Raw genomic sequence first — 12,727 nt, forward strand, 5'->3', positions numbered from 1 at the left:
GCGACAGTGGGGGATGTACGAGCTGTACAATTACCAAGTATAACTTTCCTTGCTAACGTAACAAAAACCGCCAACAGGGATATTATATGAGAATTCTGTATTTTCTCTTACATGCATCAAAGGAGGCAAACAGCAAAGCCTCAGGATTTGTCTGCAGTTGTACATTACAAGTAAAATTAAGAAATGACTCTAGTTTGTTTCAAAAATTCACAATCTTCGGACATGTCCAAAAATTGTGTCCCAAAGTAGCCTCTCGACTCCCACACTTTGGACAGAATCCAGTTTAGGAAAAACTTTAATCAAGATTTTTCTTATAACCTGACACAGTGATGTTAACATCAAACAAACCCGCGGGTCAGATTGCTGCTTTAATGGAGAAATGTTGTTACATCTACTGGTGGATCCTGATCTATTGTATTAAAAATAAACGAAATTACTCTTTACCATCTTCCTTGGAAGTCTAACCCAGAACCAGCGTGTGGATAACGAGTTAGATGAGCAGACCGGTTACACACACTAATTACATCATCACAGGGACAGCAATTTTCATTTGCATCAATAATCTATACGGGAGGGAGGGAAATAGGGGGAGAGAGATTTACGTTAAGGAGGTTGGTTGCATACATTTGTTAGAAAAATATCCTATACATGGCTAGAATATTTAATCGAAGCCCTGTAAATGATATTTTCCCAACAAGCAGCCGTGAGAGGATAATTCTGTCTGTGAGATTGGGCTGAATTCAAAGATAATATTATATGTATATATACCAGGATCTCCATTCTTGTTCCAGGACTTATTAGTCTGTGTAAATAATAGACTCCTTCAGTAGTTTTTTGGCTTCCTTCTGCTTCGTTTTAAGCTGTGAAGAGAAAACACTGCTAATCTCTAAATAACAGTTGTCCTGTTAGACATAACATTGACTCTGAGAACAACGGGGCTCTCACATATTACGGGATGGGATTGATGTGTCTGAACACGACCATTAAATCCCTCTCTGGTAACTGGACACAGAGGGGATAACGTCTGATCAGCAGGTGTCAGGCGCTCACTATCCTGGGTGGCGGAACAGGCAGGTCAACCGGTTACTGACAGACAGAAGTTTATAGTCATTAACACCCCCCTGAGGGGACAGATGAGGAGAGGGGCCGCACCCAGATCAACGCCAAGGGACTGCTGCTATTCTGAGAGACCGCTGCTGTCCCCAGAGACCGCCGCTTAGAAAACAAACCTGACTGGAGAGTGCCAGCAAATGTGTTCACTCTCCAAGTACAGCAGCCATAAAGAGACATTTTACTACAAACCAGGAGCTTCCATACTTGTCCGTTCCAGATAAATATATGTTACATTGCAGCATTTGTAATCATTCCCCTCAGCCCCTGCCCCAGTGTAATGTACAATCTATGTTTACAGACAGAGAGAGAGACACACAGACACTAGGATTACATTTTGCGAGAAGCCAATTAACCTACCAGTATGTCTTTGGAGTGTGGGACGAAACCCACACAAACACAGAGAGAACATACAACTCAGACCTATGACCCCAGCACTGTGAGGCAGCAATACTAACCACTGTGCTGCACTACTTCTGACATACAGTCCAGGGGCAGGATTGTAAGGTAATTATATTTCACATGTCACGTACAACTCAACAGAAACAACAATGGAAATGGTACAGTGCAGTAAAGGAAGCGCCCAGAACCAGTGTGTGTGTGTGTGTGTGTGTGTGTAATATATACATACACACACACACACATACAAGTATTAGTTTTCAGTTTGCTGCTTCAGTGTTTTTAGACCTTTTTGTCAGATGTTGCTCTGGTATACTGAAGTAAAATTACAGGCATTTCATAAGTGTTCAAGGATTTTATTTGCAGTGTTGACCCTTCTTTTTGAAGACCTCTGCAGTTCGCCCTGACATGCTGTCAATCAACTTCTGGGCCACATCCTGACTGATGGCCGCCCATTCTTGTCTAATCAATGCTTGGAGTTTGTCAGAATTTGTGGGTTTTTGTTTGTCCACCCGCTTCCTAAGGATTGACCACAAGTTCTCAATGAGATTAAGGTATGGGAAGTTTCCTGGTCATGGACCCAAAATTTTGATGTTTTGATCCCCGAGCCACTTAGTTATCACTTTTGCTTTATGGCAAGGTGTCCATCATGCTGGAAAAGGCATTTCATCACCAAACTGTTGTTGGATGGTTGGGAGAAATTGCTCTTGGAGGATGTTTTGGTACCATTCTTTATTCATGGCTGTGTTCTTAGGTAAAATTGTGATTGAGCCCACTCCCTTGGCTGAGAAGCAACCCCACGTATGAAGGCTTTGCTGGCCTTCTTGACACCAGGCCATCCTCCAAAAGACTTTGCCTCACTGTGCGTGCAGATGCACTCACACCAGCCTGCTGCCATTCCTGAGCAAGCTCTGCACTGGTGATGCCCCGATCCCACAGCTGAATCAGATTTAGAAGACGGTCCTGGCGCTTGTTGGACGTTCTTGGGCTCCCTGAAGCCTTCTTCACAACTCTTGAACCTCTCTCCTTGTGTGATCCATTAACTGGTTGATTTAGGTGCAATCTTACTAGCAGCAATATCCTTGCCTGTGAAGCCCTTTTTGTGCAAAGCAATGATGACTGCACGTGTTTCCTTGCAGATAACCATGGTTAACAGAGGAAGAACAATGATGAAGCACCATCCTCCTTTTAAAGCTTCCAGTCTGTTATTCTAACTCAATCAGCATGACAGAGTGATCTCCAGCCTTGTCCTCGACAACATTCTCACCTGTGTTAACGAGAGAATCACTGACCTGATGTCAGCTGGTCCTTTTGTGGCAGGGCTGAAATGCAGAAGAAATGTTGTTTTGGGGATAAAGGTTCATTGTCATGGCAAAGAGGGACTTTAAATTAATTGCAATTCATCTGATCACTTCATGACATTCTGGAGTATATGCAAATTGCCATCATAAAAACTAAGGCAGCAGACTTTGTGAAGAATAATATTTGTGTCATTCTCAAAACGTTTGGTCATGACTGTACACACACACACACACACACACACACACACACACACACACCTCTCCATCTAGCTGCATGTCCAAATATACAGACTAACAGCGCCATCTGCTGGTAGAAGAACGTACGTTGCAGAATAATTAAACTATCTGGCTTTCCTACACAAGATTTGTTTCCAGGGAAAAGGAGCAACGGATTTTAATTGGCAAGGATAATGCAGCAATCTTTTTTTTTTTTAACCAGCCAATCCCCTCTGTGAATACGGTATAAAATATGCTTATTGGCCTCAGCAGACTGAAATTAGAACTAAATGTGTTACATATCAGGGCTCCATAACAACCTGGTATATACAGGGGAATGTCCGGGGGAATTAGTGGTAATGTGTACAGTTACTGACAGCGAGCAGATGATTCTATGATGAGATTTCTCGTCTGCTGTCGCACATGAAGATTTTATTTGCTGACTAATGACTTTTGATGGGTGGAGACAGGTTTACATAAATTCTGGGCGCGTACAGTGAGCAACTTTAAAACCGCAGATAATCACAGCCATCGTGGCATCTTCTAAACTTTCTATAGTGTCACAAAATTGCAAGTGGACGGTGACTTTACTAATCCAGTAGAAAAATGGTAGTGAAATATCGGGAGAGACTTGCACGACCTGACCAGCGTCTGTGTATTTTAATTGTATTTTCCATTTAATTTAATCACACAACTCCGCACAGACCCTGGGCATCACTCATTAAGTAACTTGACCACTGTTTGTTTAATGTGTGGTGTAAAAGACGACACAGAACACACATACAGGAGAATACACAAAAAAGTAGTTTCCCCCTTCCCCAGAAATTAGGCCTTCCCTTCCCCACAAAACTAGTTTCAGGGCTTTAACCTCTTAATGATGAAAACGTTGTATCTTTGTGACCAGACATATGTTAGCATTTGTTATTTGCTGGTTAAACGACATTCACAAGAAATGCCGACCGTCTCTCCGGCGTCCTAATCTGTCGATGACATAGCAGCCGCCTTCACAATGCACCATTAGTACATACTAATAAGGCAGCGGGCGTTCGTCAAGGAGTTAAAACCCCATCTTCCTTTGCACATTATTAGAATGTTGCTGAATCAGTCTTTTATCTCAATTTACAAGACAGGAACGGGAGACTCGCTTACAAATATAGAGAGATAAAAGAAGTAGAAAGATATTTCTTGAACAAACAGCATAATACACTGGTGGTTTTTCATAGATTATCACATTAGTACATGGTAACAGGACACTATCTCCCTACTACGCCAACAGGACCTGGTGACGTTGTTCATGATCCGCCAGTTCTCATCCAATCAGTGCAGCCACGTGTGGTTAGACAGTGACGCGACCACTCGCTCCCACGTGGATCTAAGCGTCTGTCGGTAGTATGTCTCTTGCTGTGGTCGCTCTTGTACTTAGGCTAAAACAAAACACGACATCCGAAGTCTTTTACAAGGAAAGAGCTTTAATAACAACAAGTACGAAAATATCTCAATTCCATTAGATCCACCTCCCACAATGTGCCCCAGCGCTGCCGCTCAATGCCGCGGAGGAATCCCACGAGAAACGCCGCGTGGTTGTTTTTCCTTTAATGAATAGATAACAAAAATACAAAAATAGTGACGAGTGGGTCAAAGCCACTGGGATTACAGTACTCTGTGCGTTTATAGAAGGTCAGCGTGGGCTTGGCTAAAGTGTCCAGTGAATACTGCTTAGATCTCCGCCGTCTCCCAGGCCGCCGTCGGCTTCAAAAAAGTTCATAATGGCGGCTATGGAGGTTTCGTCGTTCTCGAAATCGAGAGTGGAGCCGTCACCTAGGAGACCAAAGGGTTAAATGACAGACATACAATGTATACGGAATTATAGCGCAGCCAATCAATTTACTGAGGATCTCTGACATCACTGACGCACATGAACCCAACTCATGAAGTCCGACTCCCTCAGTCTCTAATACAAGGCTTGTACCTTGTTAAACCTCTCTCTTGTTTGCGAAATATCATACATATACCCCCACTTGATGAGAAGGTGTCAGAGCCTCCCTCCCACAGAATGTCTCAACAAATCGGGGGTGTGAATGGGCGAGCATACGGGTTTATGTTCCATCCCATAGTAGAAACATATTTAGAGCACATGAAATATCTTACCCAGGAGCTGGTCGGGAATCGGGAATGAAGGCAAAACATCACTTTGAGCAGATGTGCCCAATTTCTCAATTTCTGTGGGAGACAGTTGCACCAACTCATTTTTCTGTACCTGGAGAAAATCAAATCTAATTACTGAACAAGCTGGGTGTATGAATTCAGATTTTATATACAGGGGAGTTTGACAGCAGAATCTTCTTTCTTCTTGTAGTAGTTTTACAGAAGCCTCATATCACTACATTGTGCTGCTGGAGGATCCTGCTCCTTCCACTATATAACTCTTAGTCTGTAGCTTCCTGCTGCCTCCATTCCCCTCCTCACATCATGTCACTGCCCCTGTCCTCACTAACACATCACTCATCTCCTGATATACTCTGTGCAGCTGGGGGACCCTGCTCCTTCCACTATATAACTCTCAGTCTGTAGCTTCCTGCTGCCTCCATTCCCCTCCTCACATCATGTCACTGCCCCTGTCACATGCAGCCCTGTCCTCACTAACACATCACTCATCTCCTGATATACTCTGTGCTGCTGGGGGACCCTGCTCCTTCCACTATATAACTCTCAGTCTGTAGCTTCCTGCTGCCTCCATTCCCCTCCTCACATCATGTCACTGCCCCTGTCACATGCAGCCCTGTCCTCACTAACACATCACTCATCTCCTGATATACTCTGTGCTGCTGGGGGACCCTGCTCCTTCCACTATATAACTCTCAGTCTGTAGCTTCCTGCTGCCTCCATTCCCCTCCTCATATTATGTCACTGCCCCTGTCACATACAGCCCTGTCCTCACTAACAACACACAAGGGGACATAATACTGAGGTTCATCTTTTGAAGACGAGTCATTAATTTTACTAATGAGTTCAGGGACGGAGACCTGTATACTGTAAGAACATCTGCTGATACAATATAATAGTATGCAGTCTGTGCCGTTTGGGGCTTTTATGCCCCAGTACTGTAATGACGACACAAGTAATATTTATATACTATAGAGGACAAGCGGAGATGAAGACCTTGCTTCTTAATTCTACTTGTATTATATTCCCATTCACCCCACCACAGACTGAGCCTTGGATTCTATGACACAATCATCTCTGGGTTACCCTGGTGACATGGGGACTTACCTCGCTGGGCGGTAGGTCCAGGCGCGGAGGGGATTTCTTCAGCAGCTCACTAGGACTAACATTCCCGTTAAACGGCGGCGAGTGCAACCTGAAGAGTACAAGAGATCTATAAACTACAGACGCTGGGCCATGCGTACAGACACAAGCAGCTTCCTGGTGGGACCGTGAGGGTGTGTACAGCGCCCCTAGTGGCAGGGGGTAGTACGTATCTCTAGGACATGGGAGTGACCACGCTTTATTAAGCAATAATATAAAAAACTAAAGACACACTATCGGCCAAAAAGCACAGCAGCGGCACAAACAACGGACTTCTGGCTGAATAACCAGGAAGATCAAGATGTTTCTGTAGTAAAGGTTGCTGGAGGGCAGACAGTAATGTAATCTGAAGGTGGACATGACCCAGAGCAGGAGTCCCGCTACGTAACATACAGCGTTTACCTCTGCAGTTCCAGGATCTGCTTTGCGATCTCTCTCCCGATGTTGGCGGCCCCCAGCAGCGTGCCGCTGGACATACCGGGCAGGTTGAAGAACGAACGCTTGGATGTATCTGCCAATCAGTGGAGTAATACAGAGTAACATCTCGTTAGTAACGATCTAGACTGAACGGGGACACAGAACAATATTCAGACCGCTTACCCTCCGAGGAGTGGACGCTGTCTGGGAGAGACGCCGTTTCCAGAGACGACCACTGACCTCTGTAGAACACACAGACTAGTGAGAGAGAGACCTCTGAGTCCTCTACCTAATATACAGGCTGCTCTATATAGCACAGCTTCAATAAAACAGTAGAAATTAGATTATTTTTTATGCAACACAAAACAGCCATAAACTATACACTTAAAGGTTGTGTTTATCTGTACATTTTAAATAACAGTTTTAATGATATTGGCCCATTAAATCACAGTGACAGATGCTCTGTACAAGAACCACTAAACCTTCTACACAAGTTACCTTATATAACCTCTACTAATCACATACACAAACGTCACTCAGTGTTTTAGGCGCATCTGAAGTATCCGTGACCTAGGTCATCGCGCGGTTCGCCTAACGGAATCACCGGCTGATCACGAAACCTTTCGACATAGATTTGTACTTCAGAAAACGTTAACGCCATCTTATATTTTAGATACAATGGTTCTTTTTAAAGTAGTTATTTTCAGGCTAGAATTAAACACGAATATAAACGTTGTACTAATAACAGTTACAAAGTTCAGGAGGTTATTAGAACTGATGATGTCTGAAATAGAGCTGTGATTGTAGAGGAAGCTATTTTCCTGCGCACAGCAAACTTCCTGCCAGTAATTAAACTGAATGACACTACTGGAAGCCTCTCATCTGCTATGGTTGATAACAGAGAAAAATAGCTTACGTTCAACTATAACATAGCTATAATGTGAAATCTCTCAATTTCAGCCAAGATATAAATGTAACTTGTGCTTCAGGTTAAGTGATCCTTCAGCCTATAGCGTCTGCTCTATAGGAGGCGGATAAATCCTCTCTTTGGTCTTCAAGTAAAAATCTGTAGAATCACAAAAGAACTTACGAAACTACAGTGTTGGCGGACACGATATATTCTAATTCTTTGGTCCACGGGTTGATGAAACTGAACCATTGGCTCTTTAAGGTGATGAAGGACCCGTCTTTCGTCTTGAATTTGTAGGCGTTGGTCAGAATCTTCTCCCTACTCTGAAGAACTTGTGGTAGAAAAAGAAAATTCAGATTAGGAAATGAGACAATGGTTTTCTGCACAACCTGCCACGTTAAGAAAAAACATGACCAATCAATGATTTTTTACACGTTTTGTTTTTTTCCCCCCCATCATACATTTTCTTAAAAACACTTGTTATCGATCATCCATTTCTGCACCATAATTGCTGTGCGGAGGTATCGCAGCTTTGACACTTGGGCAAATGAAAACACAGATAAGTCCAGCCATGCTAACAAAGTTACAAGAGATTGTCCTTCTTTTGCAAACCCTGGACACCAAATAGTAGCACTTATAATTATGGTAGTTATCTTGTAGTTCTAACTATCAGAAGGTCATAGTCTGCCTTCAAGATCTTCTCTTGACACAGAAAAAGGACAGACTAAAACGCGTCGGGTTAGATAGCCATTGGGGCACAGAGAAACAGATGTACTGGACTAAGATGTGTATGTCTGGTTAAGAAGTCTAAGAAGAACAGACATAACTGGGCGATGGAATGCACTGGAATGATTAATATATTTAAAGAAAACATCGAAAGTATAGAACAATGTATGGTGAATGAAACGCGTTGATCCTTATAGAAGACAGTATATGAAACTATATGACCCTAAAACATATCTGGATGGATGGTAAATCTAAAAAAACGATGCACAAAGTACGTGATCAAACATGTTAGAGGGGTTAATACATTTAATGAGGAAATGGAAAAAGTAGACAAACTGTATGGGGAACGAAACGCGTTGGTTCAGCTAGTAAATCTCAAAAGAGGTAACAGAACAGGCAATAAAAACACGAGTTACCCGCTTTGTGTTGCTCCGTTAAGTGACTGTGGTCGTCCGGGTGGAAGTATTCGTAGCAGGAAGTACCAAGAAGCTCCTGAGGGAGATACCCTAAAATTGCTGTAGCCCTGGAAACAGAGAACATTCAATTCAGATGGATAAAAGAGGAGGTAAAACTGTCTCTTCCTGTAGCAATAAAATAGGAATTTTGCTAATTATTCCTAGATTCTGTACAAGCAGCTTTACCTCCCAATCAGCCAGTGCCCCCCCCCCCCCCCCGTAGGACCTCTGGGGGATTTGTAATAAAAAATAATCTATGAACATGTGAATCAGTCCAGGCTACCGAGAACTGCACCGTAAATACACAGTAAGACAAAGTGATTGATTAGAAGTCTATAGAATACACATCACAGCACGGTGGCTCAGTGGTTAGCACTTCTGCCTCACAGTACTGGGGTCATGAGTTCAATTCCCGACCATGGCCTTATCTGTGTGGAGTTTGTATGTTCTCCCCGTGTTTGCGTGGGTTTCCTCCGGGTGCTCCGGTTTCCTCCCACACTCCAAAAACATACTGGTAGGTTAATTGGCTGCTATCAAAATTGACCCTACTGTGTGTGTGTGTGTGTCTCTGTGTGTGTTAGGGAATTTAGACTGTAAGCCCCAATGGGGCAGGGACTGATGTGAGTGAGTTCTCTGTACAGCGCTGCAGAATCAGTGGCGCTATATAAATAAATGGTGATGATCTCTGCTCCATCTCATCCAATACCTGCACCAACCTTACATCAAGAGCTACTAACAGGTCATGTTTTCAGGATTTCTTCACGCACAGGTGAGTTAATCTGTCTGGCTTGGTCAGTAATGATCCCACCTGTATTTACAGACAGATATCCTGAAAACATGACCTGTTAGTAGCTCGATGCCTGGGTTTGAGCACCTCTGTGCTATACCGTGCTCCTTTACAAGTTTATATTTATAATGTATGCCACAGTCCTTACCGCTGATCCACATAAACGAATTTACCATCCATGGTATAGCGGGTAATAAACTCCGTGGGTTTGACTTTAATCTCCGCTGTGCTTTGCGGCACGATGTAGGGGTGTAACCTGCCGATGGCCACCAGGCAGCTGAAGTTGTACGACTCTTTGTCGGCGTCGCAGTCCTCTTTAACCCCCACCTCGCTGGAGAGGCAGTTCCTCAAATACCCCGTGCAGTGGATGGTACAATACCGCCGGTGTTCTGCAGGAGGGAGAGAATTGTATCAGAAGTCTGACATAGGTCCTCAGGACCGTCCATAGCGCAGTAACGATCCGAGATGTCATTCTGTACTAGAGATGTCCTTTATAATAACGCCAGTTATAATTCTAAACAGAGTATATGTAGTTTAAACACAACGGCAAATGCCATAATGACTAAAAAGCTCACAATCTACTGACGCCTAAATTTTAAGGGTTGAAGTAGATGACTGTAGAGAGTGCCATCTAGTGGTGAAAGGAGAATATGAAACTAAGAGACTATGGGTACAGAAGACAGTTTGTTCTCTATCGGATAATGTGATACATTATTAATTTAAGTTTTAATAAGTTTGATGTAACTGGTCTCCTTAAAGAAAAATCAGTTATTAAAGAAGATTTTTCTACTGTCACATTTGATGTCTTTCCTTCAATGAATACTCTGTACCCTCTTCTGCTAGAATCCAGTTTTGTCATTTTAATTTCTCATCCCCCCCCTGTGGCCATTGACACCAAGACCGATAAGGAGATCGGATGTAAAGTCGATGGGGTTACTTATTGTTGTTAAATAAATCACATCTAAGAAAAGCATTTACTGTATCATATCCTAGCCTATAAATTGATTGAGCAACTTCCACTTCTGTATTTGTCTGAGAGTCATGTTGGTGTCAGTAGCTGAGGGGGAGTGCTGACATTGGATTGCTATTTGGAGGCTTCTGGGGTACCTCTTTGGTAAGTTAGCTTTCAATTTAAAAACACATATGTATGACCCAAATATATGGGACTCTCACTGCTTAGAGTTAGGACCACCCTATTATCAAAGCGCCGCGGAGTGGCCGGTGGCTTTAACATACATTTGCAAATGTGTGCAACTAAGACTTTTGCATTTTTATCTACAGTAGAAATGGCAGATCTGTTGCTGGCTATAGCACTGTGCTGGGGGATCTCTCTGTGTGTTTGTTCCTTTCAGGATAACCCCACCCTTTCAAGCACATGCTATAGCCTATAAATTGATTGAGCAACTTCCACTTTTTTATTTCTTTAGCTGTATCATATCCACCAGCAAAAAAATAAATCACCCAATATCCTATCACATTTTAAAACAGGATTGTTATCCTTGTATAAACCCAATGCCACCAGGACTATGCAAATATCTGTAATACAGTAATGTGATTCATTTGCTCTACAGTCCGCATAGTCCATTTTCCTTTCCTACTGGGCGACAATCATTGGTGAAACTACAAGTTAAACAAATACCTTTTTTGTTGGAGCCGGGTAAGAAGTCCTTCTCCTCCTTGCCGGAGACTCTGCCGGTTTTCATTCGGCAGAAAAACGAGCGTCTGGACCCCCAGTGGAGACGGGAACAGCCAGCCTGAAAGTGCGTGTGTACTTGCAACCCAGCTTTCAAAATAGTTTAATAAGACTGAGTCAGTTCAAAAGATGACGTCTGGATCAATGAGGAAAACACATTCGTCTTAATCCATATCTAGTGCAACGGCCCTCGCGGGTGGAGAACGTTACACGTCTCAGTAAACAGGGTCAAAGTAATCTCACTTTTGTTTAAAGCAAATTAGAGGACAATGTGTCCTTCAGCATATTTATATAAAATAACCAACAACAGCATTAGTTAGGTTTCAGGAACTTGCTAGAGCATACAGTGTTTGACTACGTTCTGTGGGGGAAGCATTTTCTCTTTACACACCTTATTTCCTGTTCTTGAGTCCTACTGTAAGGCTGCAGATGGATGGAGCAGAGAGCCGCTTGGGTAAAGGTACGGGAACTTTAAACACATTTATATCGCTTTTCATAAAAGTAGTATTCACTACCAAAACAAGTTTGAATATTGGGATGTACTGACATTAAACCAAATTACAGTATTTTATAAACCTATTAAAAGGATCCCCAAACTGAACTGACCTTCAAATTAAGCCCCATTATAAAAATAAATATTATCTCCCTGCTCCAAGACAACTGAAGCTCCTCCCAACATCTTTAGGGATCTAATGCAGATCTCAATTGCAGTCATTTGACATGCTGTGAAATCACTGGCCCCGCCACTGTGTAGGAGTCTACTAACCCACACAGTGGATTTCTGCAAAGCAAGTCTGCCGGGCTGTCAGTCACTCAGTGCCCGCATGTCCTGGAGACCACTAGGAAATGTCACCCGCCCCCTCCCACAAATCTCTGGTGGCCCTATAATGCAAACCACCGCAAATCCCTGGGGAAGTACCCACCTCCTAACATGACAGATCATGATGGACATATATAATATAAATATACATATTCCACTTATTTGACGTATATTCTTCAGCTCAGTAATACACTGCATATAAAAAGTCTTCTGATCAGATGACTATGGTACAAACCAACATAACGCTCACACGCAGAAAAGGGCAGTTATAGGAGAAGATTTAGAAGGCTTTACGTCGGACTCTTAGGGTTCACTTACTTTTAGCGTCAATAAGTTTTTCCCGCGGGGTAACATCAGAGGAGGAGAGCTGCTCCTTAACTTTGGCAACATCTTTGGGATGAAGATAGTCAAACAGACTCTGTCCAATCAGATCCGCCTGAAGGAGGAGGGAGAGGAACCTAAAATGTTTTATTGTACCGTGACTGCTCCCCAGGACAATGGTTACAAGCAGGTTCCTGTACAGACACAAGAACGTGGTCCAAGCTTTTCTACCACCGTGCAGTTACTGAAAAACAGGTGTGGCAAAA

At 43.0% G+C, this 12,727-nt stretch overlaps 1 protein-coding gene across 1 annotated transcript in view; it reads right to left on the bottom strand.

Annotated features, from left to right (window-relative positions):
* Nucleotides 1–4,475: 4,475 nt before the first annotated feature.
* The window catches only part of BMAL2 (basic helix-loop-helix ARNT like 2), a 31,901-nt gene continuing 23,649 nt past the window's right edge, over nt 4,476–12,727 (bottom strand). The window contains exons 7-16 of the mRNA XM_075210502.1: nt 12,459–12,576; nt 11,267–11,410; nt 9,776–10,016; nt 8,802–8,908; nt 7,840–7,990; nt 6,933–6,991; nt 6,735–6,843; nt 6,297–6,384; nt 5,175–5,283; nt 4,476–4,844 (exon numbers count right to left, since the gene is read on the bottom strand). Of these exons, the coding sequence (XP_075066603.1) occupies nt 4,720–4,844; nt 5,175–5,283; nt 6,297–6,384; nt 6,735–6,843; nt 6,933–6,991; nt 7,840–7,990; nt 8,802–8,908; nt 9,776–10,016; nt 11,267–11,410; nt 12,459–12,576 (1,251 nt within the window). The 3' untranslated portion in view covers nt 4,476–4,719. The remainder of the gene's footprint in view (nt 4,845–5,174; nt 5,284–6,296; nt 6,385–6,734; nt 6,844–6,932; nt 6,992–7,839; nt 7,991–8,801; nt 8,909–9,775; nt 10,017–11,266; nt 11,411–12,458; nt 12,577–12,727) is intronic.

Source organism: Mixophyes fleayi, chromosome 4 (assembly GCF_038048845.1).
Source record: "Mixophyes fleayi isolate aMixFle1 chromosome 4, aMixFle1.hap1, whole genome shotgun sequence".
Classification (NCBI taxonomy): Eukaryota; Metazoa; Chordata; class Amphibia; order Anura; family Limnodynastidae; genus Mixophyes; species Mixophyes fleayi.